Source organism: Nicrophorus vespilloides, unplaced genomic scaffold, assembly GCF_001412225.1.
Source record: "Nicrophorus vespilloides isolate i.1.1-1 unplaced genomic scaffold, Nicve_v1.0, whole genome shotgun sequence".
Taxonomy (NCBI): Eukaryota; Metazoa; Arthropoda; class Insecta; order Coleoptera; family Silphidae; genus Nicrophorus; species Nicrophorus vespilloides.
In genome coordinates, this window is record NW_017095519.1 from 1 (window position 1) to 11,384 (window position 11,384).

The following is an 11,384-nucleotide window of genomic DNA, read 5'->3' on the forward strand; positions in this document are numbered from 1 at the left end:
TAATAAATAATGTTTTTCAAAATTTTTCAGGAGATTTCAAATAAAAAAAAAACAATATTATCCACTTCAAAAATTAATATTTAGTAAATTATTTGAAAAATGTTATATTTAATGCAAAGTTAAAATAAAAGAAATCGTTAATAATTATATAAGAAAAAAAGACCTTACATTGTTTAAATTTTAACTTTAAATTGTAACTTTTTTAATCACAGAAGGCTGAAAGAGGCTAAAGCCCATAACAGTCTACATTTTTATATCACACCCTATGTTATTGCAGTACATATATCTAAATAAAAATTTAAAAAAAAAAAGTAACTTTTTTGTTAAACATATATTTACTACTTTCTTAATTATCGTCAAAAGTAACAACTGGAGAAAACAAACAAAACAAAACATTAATAAAATAAATGTTTATATCAATTTTTCAATTCAATTTTTTCAGTGGTCGGGGAACTTTTTTAACCATTACTCCAAAATATTTTTTTGCGTAAGTCGATATTACTCCCCGCCCTTCATTCTGAAAAGAAAACAATCAATGTAAATTTTAAATAAACATTATTTATTAAATTAATTAATAGTAAGTATGTAATAGACAAACAAAATAAAATTCTTAAATTAGAACAAACAAAAATTAATTGAAAACTTTCCCCCTTCAGGTTTTGCAAAAATGATGTTGCTTCATGTTTGATATAATTATTTTAAAATTGGGACTTTTTGATGTAAGAGCAATTTGAAAACAGTCTTCGGCCTTTGACAACCAAAAAGACGACAGATTTGCTTTGGTCTCAAATTCAATACGTGCTTCAGTATTGGATCGAAGTTCAAGAAGTGCCTCTGCCAAACCTGGAGGTTCTTCTGGTATGTTACTAATTTCACATATAAAAGGATCTTCAACCCAATTTACAGTTTGTACATCAAGATCTGGAAAGTAGTCAGAGAACCGCTTTCTGAGTTTGGTAAAATGAAATTAGTAAATTTCCCTATTACCCAAAAAAAATCATTTTTACCCCATTTAGGGTAATTTACCGCTGGTTTAAATGAAAACGTAATTTGAGATGTATGAAATATTTATTTACATATGTTTTTATATAATGATAGTAATGATTTAGTGGTGGTAGTAGTGGGCTGGGGCGGCGGCGTAAGCTACTTTAGCTACTGGGGCGGCGTAGGACAATGGGGCGGAGTAAGCTACTTTAGCTACTGGGGCGGCATAAGCAACTGGGGCAGCTACTTTAGCTACCAAAGGTTCACGGTGGACTACAGCGTTGAATCCATGGATTGGGTCAGCGGTGTATTCTACAGTCCTCTTGAAACCGTCAGCATCAACGAGAGAGTAGCTACCTTGAACGGCATCTCCGTTGCGGGTTTCTTGCTGTTGCTTGTTGTCTCCGGTCAAAGCATCTTGGACATCGTATCCGTAAGAGTATTGTGGGTTTGGGTCGTATTCCTCAGCAACCTTAGCTACCACTGGGGCGGAGTAAGCCAATTTAGCAACTGGGGCAGCAGAGTAAGCCAATGGGGCGGCAGCGTATTGAGTGCTGATGACTCCGGCATTGGCGGCGGCCAAAAAGGTGACGAAAGCTACAAACTAAACGCACAAATTAATAACAAAAAATACTAACAACAACAATCCGAGCATCAACTCACTTTGAATGCCATTGCGTTGTGGTAGATGTGATGAATTCAATTCTTCGGTGCACCTTTTTATATTCGTTTTTTTTTTCTGTAGAAATGACCGCGCCCAGATGAAAAGAGAAAGAGTGGTGAGGGAGACTTGAGCACCCAATGTCAGGGACTACGTCCGCACGTTGCGTTACCGTTGCGGCCCTCTATAATTGCAGATTTTACGGCCGCATAAACTTCGACACACTAAATTATATAACGCATTAAACTTTCACGGCACTCTTGGTTTTACGACTTGCTGCTGCAGTTCGGTTTCCCTCCCCCCCCTTTTTCGTAACGATGCTAACTACATCCCGATTTACGCTCGACAGTTTCGTTGCGGATCCACCCCTCCTGCATCATCGATCTCAATTACAAAACCGCAAGAATTAAAACGAAAATAATCTTTAATTGGCCCAAATAGCTAAAACTAGCATAGTTTCTCTCGTCAGAATAGTTCATCATTATTAATTGTCATAATGCAGTTTAATGTAATACTACTATTATTCATGCAATATTCTTATAAAGTATCGTGTTATTCCTAATACGAGCAGATTTTGCTACAGAAGTCGGCATTTACATTTCGCTCTGACTTTATGGAAATGCACGGGGTTTTCCACATAAATATTCCATGAGAGAATGTTTGCTTGGAAAACATCCGTAAGGTGGAAATGCAAACAAATGGGATGATGGATGCACATGTTCTTTTTTTATCCTTCTTTTATATTTATTTATTTATCTTCATCGTCGCTTCTTTCATATTTTGTTTATTTTTTTCGATCGTTTGCGGTTAAAGTTCGCTGGAGATGCGAAAGGATAATAAAAATAAATAGAGAAATACTGAGGACCAGCACTCTGGTAATCTCGTGTGTCGCAGTGGATTAGTGTCCACCATTCCCTTCCTTTATATTTGCTGCCACACAACATAATTCCGGTGAGGTTGATGATGCCTCTCTTCCAAATAACACACATCTCCACATACACATCATGAAAATATATATATGAAAACAGACACATATAGTGAAACAGGATTGCAATAAGAGTTAGAAGAGACGCCTTTTCCACTCACGCCTCGTCTGTTTTCCTATTTTCCTTCGCCGCACACTTTCCGATCGACCGCCGCTGCTGCTGCGTGCAACTTCATTTTCATCATTTATTAACGACGCTTCCTGTTCTCGACGCTTTTCATTTCGTGGATTTTCAACCTTAATTAACTACTGAAATATCGTTCGGTATTATTGGGCGTTGTTATTTAACAACTTAATCAGTGTTATTTGGAATATCGTGAAACAAGTTTTCAGGTTTTCAAATTTTATTCGATCATTAAGATATATTTACATATGTTTTCAACAATTCATTTAGTGGTGGTAGTAATGGGCTGGGGCAGCGGCGTAAGCTACTTTAGCTACTGGAGCGGCGTACGACAATGGAGCGGAGTAAGCTACTTTAGCTACTGGGGCGGCAGCATAAGCGACTGGGGCAGCGGCGTAATGGACTGGGGCAGCGGCGTAATGGGCTGGGGCAGCAGCGTAAGCTACTTTGGCGACTGGGGCAGCGGCGTAGTGAACTGGGGCAGCGGCGTAATGGACTGGGGTAGCTACTTTGGCGACGACTGGGGCAGCTACTTTGACACCCAAAGGTTCACGGTGGACGACGGCGTTGAATCCATGGACAGAGTCAGCGGTGTATTCTACAGTCCTCTTGAAACCATCAGCATCAACCAAAGAGTAGCTACCTTGGACGGCATCTCCGTTACGGGTTTCGTGTTGGGTCTTGCTGTCTCCGGTCAAAGCGTCTTGGACATCGTATCCGTAAGAGTATTGTGGGTTAGGGTCGTATTCCTCAGCTACCTTAGCTACCACTGGGGCAGAGTAAGCCAATTTAGTAACTGGGGCAGCAGAGTAAGCCAATGGGGCGGCGGCGTATTGGGTGCCGATGAGTCCAGCGTTGGCAGCAGCCAAAAGGGTGGCGAAAGCTACGAACTGTTTAAAACAAAAAGTTAATTAATATTGTAATACTGTTTACTAAATCAAAATGTTAACTCACTTTGAAAGCCATTGTTGATGGAATTGAGTGAATTTTGATTCTGATCATCTCAACTGCTGATGCCCACTTTTATAGCTTGAAGTCTCGCTCCCACCATGCACGCACGCTCCGAAAGAAATTGGTCTCGCCGAATTAGAGGTCGACCTTTCTAAGTCACAATTGTTGGTCTATATTACGTTTTTTTTTTGTCTGTTTGTTTGTCTTGTCTTATGCAATAATCTAATAATCTCACTTTAATATGTTACTTGTACTATTCCATAAACGTATCTAACTACATATGTCTTCAGAAAAAAAAAACTATTAATTTCATTATTGAGCAATGACATAAATTATACATAGATGTTATTTTTTTAAAATAAAAACATTTATTAAGAATCAATGAGATCTTAATTAAAATCAATATTTTGTAAAAATGTAATTATTTTTTTCAAAACATACTGAAATTTGTATAAGTGTCTATTTTGTATGTCTACATCAATGTTCAGTTTACTTATTTCATAAAGTAATTAAGAATTAATAATATAAATAATAATTTGTAATAAACCACAGTTCATACAACTGGAATTATTTTCATTGAAGATATTAAACAAATTAATTTGCGAACGTAAATCTGCAAACTCTTCAATAAATTATGTAACTAAAAAGTTTTAGTAAAATTAAACACAGAAAAATAATTAAAATTATTTTGAATATTTTATTTTGTTCTCAATTTCAATAAATAATAATATTTACTGCATCAAAACATAATATAAACTTAACAAAGTAAGATAATAAGAAAAATAAAAGTAAATTGAATTGCTGCAAAGCGAAATCAATTTAATTGTAACACCTACATTTATATAATATTCAATTTCGATTTGATTAATTGAAATCTATTATCTACATTTAATCTGATCTCGAAAAGAGAATTATGGACACAAGTCTTTTTTTATTCAATTATTATTTCAATACTTATGATATTCTTAATGTATATATAAGGTTTTTTTAAAAAAAAAATATAAAGCTTTGTTTCAATTTTCTTTTTCTTCAAATTTATTATGTTTTAAATAATTTAACAACAGGTTTAGGTATCTTAGTGGTGGTAGTAGTGGGCTGGGGCGGCGGCGTAAGCCAATGGGGAGGAATAAGCTACTTTGGCGACTGGGGCAGCGGCGTAATGGACTGGGGCAGCAGCATAAGCTACTTTGGCAACTGGAGCGGCGTAATGTACTGGGGCAGCTACTTTGGCGACGACTGGGGCGGCTACTTTAGCTACCAAAGGTTCACGGTGGACTACAGCGTTGAATCCGTGGATTGGGTCAGCGGTGTATTCTACAGTCCTCTTGAAACCGTCAGCATCTACAAGAGAGTAGCTACCCTTAACAACATCTCCGTTCGGGTTTCTTGCTGTTGCTTGTTGTCTCCGGTCAAAGAATCTTGGACATCGTATCCGTAAGAGTATTGTGGATGAGGGTCGTATTCCTCAGCTACCTTAGCTACCACTGGGGCGGCTACCTTAGCAACCAATGGGGCGATCCCAAATTAGCTACGGTGCGGAGTAAGCCAATGGGGCGGCGGCGTATTGGGTGCCGATGAGTCCAGCGTTGGCGGCGGCCAAAAGGGTGGCGAAGGTGATGAACTAAAGAAAAAAACAAACAACAATCCGTGTCAGCTAATTGGAATCACTTAGTTATATCACTGAATCTGAGTAGTACCTTGAATGCCATGTTTAATCCGTTTGCTGGTTTCGGTTATGATGAGATTCGTGAGCGGCGTTACGCTTTTATAACAAAACTTTGGAGGCGATTTCAACAATCCATATTCTTTCCACTCCTCTCTTTCTTTGGTCTTTCTTTTTGGTCGTGCGATACAATACAGCGATTCCACTTTTACGTTTGACCACACCTTAAGCAAGGTCAGGGTTTTACGACACACTTTTTCTGTTGCGCTCGCAGCGAAAATAATAAATATTAACGACGATCGCTGCTGCTGCTGCTGCTGCACCCGATTATTTAACACAGCTCCACACTTTCACCTTCAAATTTTTTTTTGCGTCGAACGAAAATTTAGAATCTGGAACAACGGTAATCCACTTTTCACTCTATATACATATATATAACTCACCGATTAAGTAAGATCTTTTTTATTCCTATTTCTTTTTTTCTCTTCGTTTTGTCACGCGAGCTTAGATGAATACGTAAATAGATTACGCACATCGTATAATTTTACACACTCTACATAACTATCAATGAAACCATTTCATACATAGTTTTCACAAAAGTAGTTTGAATCTATAAATATTTCTTTCAATTTACAAAATTGTGTTTTTATTCTTCTATCGAGCAAATACATAAAGAAATAATTTTGTAATGTTTAATATAATTAAAGTAGGAAATGCGTTTTATTGTTTAATGCATATTGTTAATGAAATCCATCGATTTTAAATTATGCGTTAATTATGATGATGAATCGCGTGTTTGTATAACTGATTATACTGCAAATGAGATAATCACATTTGCATCATAATCAATTGGCGAGATTGGAAAATGCGAATTTGCATTTATGAATATTGAAATGGACGAATTCAGGTTTTCGGGCAGAGTGAAATTTATATATATTTATATAATGATCGACACACATGATTTATTTTTGCTTTAATAATTTATTCATTTATTTACATTGTTTTCAAATAATTCGGAATCAGTTTTAGTGGTGGTAGTAGTGAGCTGGGTCAGCGGTGTAAGCTACTTTAGCTACTGGTGCGGAGTAGGACAATGGGGTGGAATAGGCTACTTTAGCTACTGGGGCAGTGGCGTAGGCAACTGGAGCGGAATAAGCTACTTTGGCGACTGGGGCGGCGGCGTAAGCTACTGGGGCGGAGTAAGCTACTGGAGCAGCAACTTTGGCATAATGTACTGGGGCAGCAGCGTAAGCTACTTTGGCAACTGGGGCGGCGTAATGTACTGGGGCAGCTACTTTAGCTACCAAAGGCTCACGGTGGACGACGGCGTTGAATCCTTGGACTGGATCAGCGGTGTATTCTACAGTCCTCTTGAAACCGTCAGCATCTACAAGAGAGTAGCTACCCTTAACAACATCTCCGTCACGGGTTTCTTGTTGTTGCTTGTTGTCTCCGGTCAAAGAATCTTGCACATCGTATCCGTAAGAGTATTGTGGATGAGGGTCGTATTCCTCAGCTACCTTAGCTACCACTGGGGCGGCTACCTTAGCAACCAATGGGGCGTATCCCAACTTAGCTACTGGTGCGGTGTAAGCCAATGGGGCGGCGTACGGCGTGCTGATAATTCCAGCGTTGGCGGCGGCCAAAAGGGCGGCAAAGGCGACGAACTGCAAGAAGAAATAATCAAATTATAATCCTAGAAATATTTACAATCAAGCAAACGCAATACTTTGAAAGCCATTGTTGCTGATTCGGTGTGGGTTGAGTTTCTGCTCTAATCGGATCTCACGATCGTCTATTTATACGTAACCATTCTAATTTTGGTTATTGACACCGATTCCAATTCTTTTTTTCTTCTCTCTCTCTTTTTATTGGGTGTAACCACTTCCACTCGAATCAAGGTCACGGCTTTAGGAGCGATCGTTATTATGGTTCTTTTGTAATCGTAATAAATCAGTTTTGGATGATTTCTGTGCAGCTTGATTATTTAATAGTTCCACTTTCACCGATTGTGCAGTTCACTTGCACACGAAATGCAAATAACCGAAAATTTAGTTCATTGAAATTCAGGTTCGATCACCGTTTATGATGCAATCTGAAACGAGAAAATTTAAATAGAAATTATTGTAATTTCTATTGAATTGTAGTAGTCTACTATATAATTAACAAGATTACCAAACGAAATATCTTCTTAGAACTTGATCCAAAAACGATTGTGACGAAATACATTGTCACTGTTTATTTTGTGATCTAATAATATATGCTATTACAATAGTCTAGTTTTTTTTATAAGCTAAATATATTTATAACAATAATTTACAATTACTTTTAATAATTCGTAATATAATCATTGCAAAATCGTTTGGATTGTTGAATTTTATATATTTTGACTAAATATGTTAAAGATTTTTGATAATAACTGTATTAATGTTTAATATTCACATTTGTAAATGAATTATTCATTTTTTACTATAACATAATTCGAGATAAATTTGTCAAAATCAAATTCTTGATGCTAACAATTTATATGGTATAAATTGAACTTTTAAAAGTTCATATTTTTTTTTTGTAAATTTTCTTGAGAAATGTTGAAAGAGAAGAATTGTTATTTTTGGTTTATATTTTCTGTTTATTTGTTCGTGTATAAATAGTCTATGTACATTTTGTTTTTTTTTCAATTTAGTGGTGGTAGTAGTGAGCTGGGGCAGCGGCGTAAGCTACTTTAGCTACTGGGGCGGCGGCGTAAGCTACTGGGGCGGAGTAGGCTACTTTAGCTACTGGAGCGGCATAAGCCAATGGCGAAGAATAGGCTACTTTAGCGACTGGGGCGGCGGCGTAATGTACTGGGGCAGTGGCGTAATGTACTGGGGCAGCGGCGTAAGCTACTGGGGCAGCGGCGTAAGCTACTGGGGCAGCTACTTTAGCGACGACTGGGGCGGCTACTTTAACTCCCAAAGGTTCACGGTGGACGACGGCGTTGAATCCTTGGACTGGATCAGCGGTGTATTCTACGGTCCTCTTGAAACCATCAGCATCGACCAGAGAGTAGCTACCCTTAACAACATCTCCGTCACGAGTTTCCTGTTGTTGCTTGTTGTCTCCGGTCAAAGCGTCTTGGACATCGTATCCGTAAGAGTATTGTGGATGAGGGTCGTATTCCTCAGCTACCTTAGCTACCACTGGGGCGGTGTAAGCCAATTTAGCTACTGGGGCAGCAGAGTAAGCCAATGGGGCGGCGGCATATTGCGTACCGATGATCCCAGCGTTGGCGGCGGCCAAAAGGGCGGTGAAGGCTACGAACTAAAAAAAAATAATCTAAATTAGTAACTTAAATTTCTCGTATTAAAAATGTATCATTTACTTTGAATGCCATTTTGTGTTGTTAACTGAGGGAGCGTTGATCAGTTTGTGATATCTTTGATTCAGTTTTGAATCGCTTATATACACTTCTTGGAGGTGAAGTTGTTTCGCAAGATCTGTCTGCGGTCGTTCCCAGACGAAGGTCACGGCTGTGCAACAATTATTTCTTTCGCTTCCAGAACTTACAATAGAGAAAGAAAGACAGACAAAAAATGCAAATTAAGCAAATCTAATTCAAAAATTCAAGCACTTTCGTTCAACGCCATCAGCGTTTGACCCAAATCGATCGAGAGACGATAAACAAAAACTGCATTATAATAAGTTTCAATGATCAGCGTTTATTTGATTCTACTAATATTAGTATAATACACCTGAACTTTGCTTAAACAAATTTAAAATATTTCTATTAATTTATAAACTAATTGTTCTTTCTGTTTCTGTTTTAGGTAAGTCGATCTACGATTTAGCATTATTCATAGCAGGTGAGTTAGTTAGAATTGTGTAAGTTACACCAATATTATCGATGTTTTATTTTTTTCGGTTGTTGTTGGAACATGAGAAAAAAATAGAGTTAGAAACTTTGGAAACCAATTACGCGAAGCACTCAAAGAACCTAACAGGATTTGCGTTGAAATTGAGTGCAATATTTAATTGATGTCTACGAAACCTCGCCACGATTTTTTTTTTTGTTGTTGTTGTGGCAAGAAACCGGCGAATTTGATCCGGTCTGACTTGTGGTCTGGGGCGGTGCCCTTGCAAAGGTCAATTTCTTGTTAAAACGCGAACGCCTTTCTCCATCCTTCGCAACGTTCATTCAGCTTCGTAATCAAACCGTGTCATCTACGTAATCCAATAGATATGTTCGAACTGTATCAATTAGTGTTAATGCTATAAAATGATTCAATTACATGGGATAATTATTTAACGTTTAAATTGATTATTTCAATTCAAATATATTATATTTTAAAAGTATCATATAAAACACAGTTAACAAGTTAGAGTTAGTTACTTTTATTAACTTTTGCAACTGCTTTATTTCTGTTTCTTTCGCCCGAAAACCCTTTTGTGTCGTTATTGTATAATTAAAGGTAAAGAGCAGGCGATAAACAATGCAGCAATTACAGTTGCAATTACATTTCGGCGACGAGAACAATCCACGTAACATGCGAAAGTATGTGTATCTGCAAAAAAAAAAACCCCGTTTCAGTGCACGTAACAAATCGTTTCGCATTGGAGTGTGTTGGCATATTGTTTCGATGCTGTGTTGTTTTTGATTTTCTCGTTGGCCGTTGGCAATCATCAGCTACAAACACTATATATTTTTTTTATGTCTTTTTCATTTTCGCTCTGGTTCTGTTTAGTTTTTTTTTATTTTTAATCAATCGCCGCCGGCTGAAAAACTGCATTCGTACAATTAATAGTGAATTATTATCGTCGCCCTTGTCCCACGGTGCGAGTTTCTGTGTGTGCACACGTACAAATGCAAAATTGGAACCTCGAAATTGATTTCTGTAATGCTTCTTCATCTGCACATGAAATGATTTATTAGATTTTCGACACTTTTCGAATGGGTTCACAATATTTGTGGTTGAGTTTTATGAATGAAAGACAAGACATTTTGTGGATTTTTCATATATTTAATAAATTATTGTCAATGTTGTATCGGGTTTGTTGTTTTAGTGGTAGTAGCTGGCTACTGGGGAGGAGAAAGAAACTTTAGCAACTGGGGCGGTGTAGGCCAATGGGGCGGCGATCTTGGCGACTGGAGCGGCGTAAGCCAATGGAGAAGTGTAGGCGACTGGGGCAGCTACTTTAGCTACTACTGGGGCGGCAGCGTAATGTACTGGGGCAGCGGCGTAAGCTACTGGAGTAGCTACTTTAGCAAGAACTGGAGCGGCAGCGTAATGTACTGGGGAAGCGGCGTAAGCTACTTTGGCGATTGGAGCGGCGTAATGTACTGGGGCAGCTACTTTGGCGATGACTGGGGCGGCTACTTTAGCTACCAAAGGCTCACGGTGGACGACGGCGTTGAATCCTTGGATTGGATCAGCAGTGTATTCTACAGTTCTCTTGAAACCGTCAGCATCTACAAGAGAGTAGCTACCCTTAACAACATCTCCGTCACGGGTTTCTTGCTGTTGCTTGTTGTCTCCGGTCAAAGAATCTTGCACATCGTATCCGTAAGAGTATTGTGGATGAGGGTCGTATTCCTCAGCTACCTTAGCTACCACTGGGGCGGCTACCTTAGCAACCAATGGGGCGGAGTACGCCAAAGGAGCGGCTACCTTAGCAACCAAAGGGGTGGAGTAAGCCAATGGGGCGATGACTCCGGCGTTGGCGGCGGCCAAAAGGGCGGCGAAAGCTACGAACTGCAAAAATGAAATATTTAAAATAAAATACTGTAAAAATTATAATTCCATCATACCTTGAAAGCCATTGTTGATTGAATTTCGGTTGACTGAATTCTGATTACACCCATCGCCCATACGACGATTTATACCATCAAACTCCTCTCCTCCCCACCCAATTCGTAACCCGAAAAGAAATTCGTCTCGTTTTTTTTTTCCTTTCCGAAGGTCGACCTTTCCATGCTACGATTATTGACTTTGAAATAGTTTTCGTTTTACATAATTAATTGCTTAATCGAAGCGACCTG

The 11,384-nt window shown here is 38.4% G+C and overlaps 3 protein-coding genes and 1 pseudogene across 3 annotated transcripts; all 4 read right to left on the minus strand.

Annotated features, from left to right (window-relative positions):
• Window positions 1–1,105: 1,105 nt before the first annotated feature.
• LOC108566941 (larval cuticle protein A2B-like) lies at window positions 1,106–1,659 on the minus strand. Its single transcript, XM_017927128.1, has 2 exons — window positions 1,648–1,659; window positions 1,106–1,588 (listed from the first exon to the last, which is right to left on the minus strand). Exons 1-2 carry the CDS (start codon window positions 1,657–1,659, stop codon window positions 1,106–1,108), a joined length of 495 nt encoding a protein of 164 aa, XP_017782617.1.
• Window positions 1,660–3,020: 1,361 nt separating this feature from the next.
• LOC108567027 lies at window positions 3,021–5,429 on the minus strand (annotated as a pseudogene).
• A 964-nt stretch (window positions 5,430–6,393) lies between these two features.
• On the minus strand, window positions 6,394–8,779 carry LOC108567089 (cuticle protein-like). The gene is made up of 3 exons (XM_017927382.1): window positions 8,730–8,779; window positions 8,069–8,668; window positions 6,394–6,912 (listed from the first exon to the last, which is right to left on the minus strand). Exons 1-3 carry the CDS (start codon window positions 8,739–8,741, stop codon window positions 6,394–6,396), a joined length of 1,131 nt encoding a protein of 376 aa, XP_017782871.1. The 5' UTR covers window positions 8,742–8,779.
• A 1,625-nt stretch (window positions 8,780–10,404) lies between these two features.
• LOC108567158 (larval cuticle protein A3A-like) lies at window positions 10,405–11,165 on the minus strand. Its single transcript, XM_017927507.1, has 3 exons — window positions 11,154–11,165; window positions 10,669–11,097; window positions 10,405–10,584 (listed from the first exon to the last, which is right to left on the minus strand). Exons 1-3 carry the CDS (start codon window positions 11,163–11,165, stop codon window positions 10,405–10,407), a joined length of 621 nt encoding a protein of 206 aa, XP_017782996.1.
• Between the last annotated feature and the right edge of the window lie 219 nt (window positions 11,166–11,384).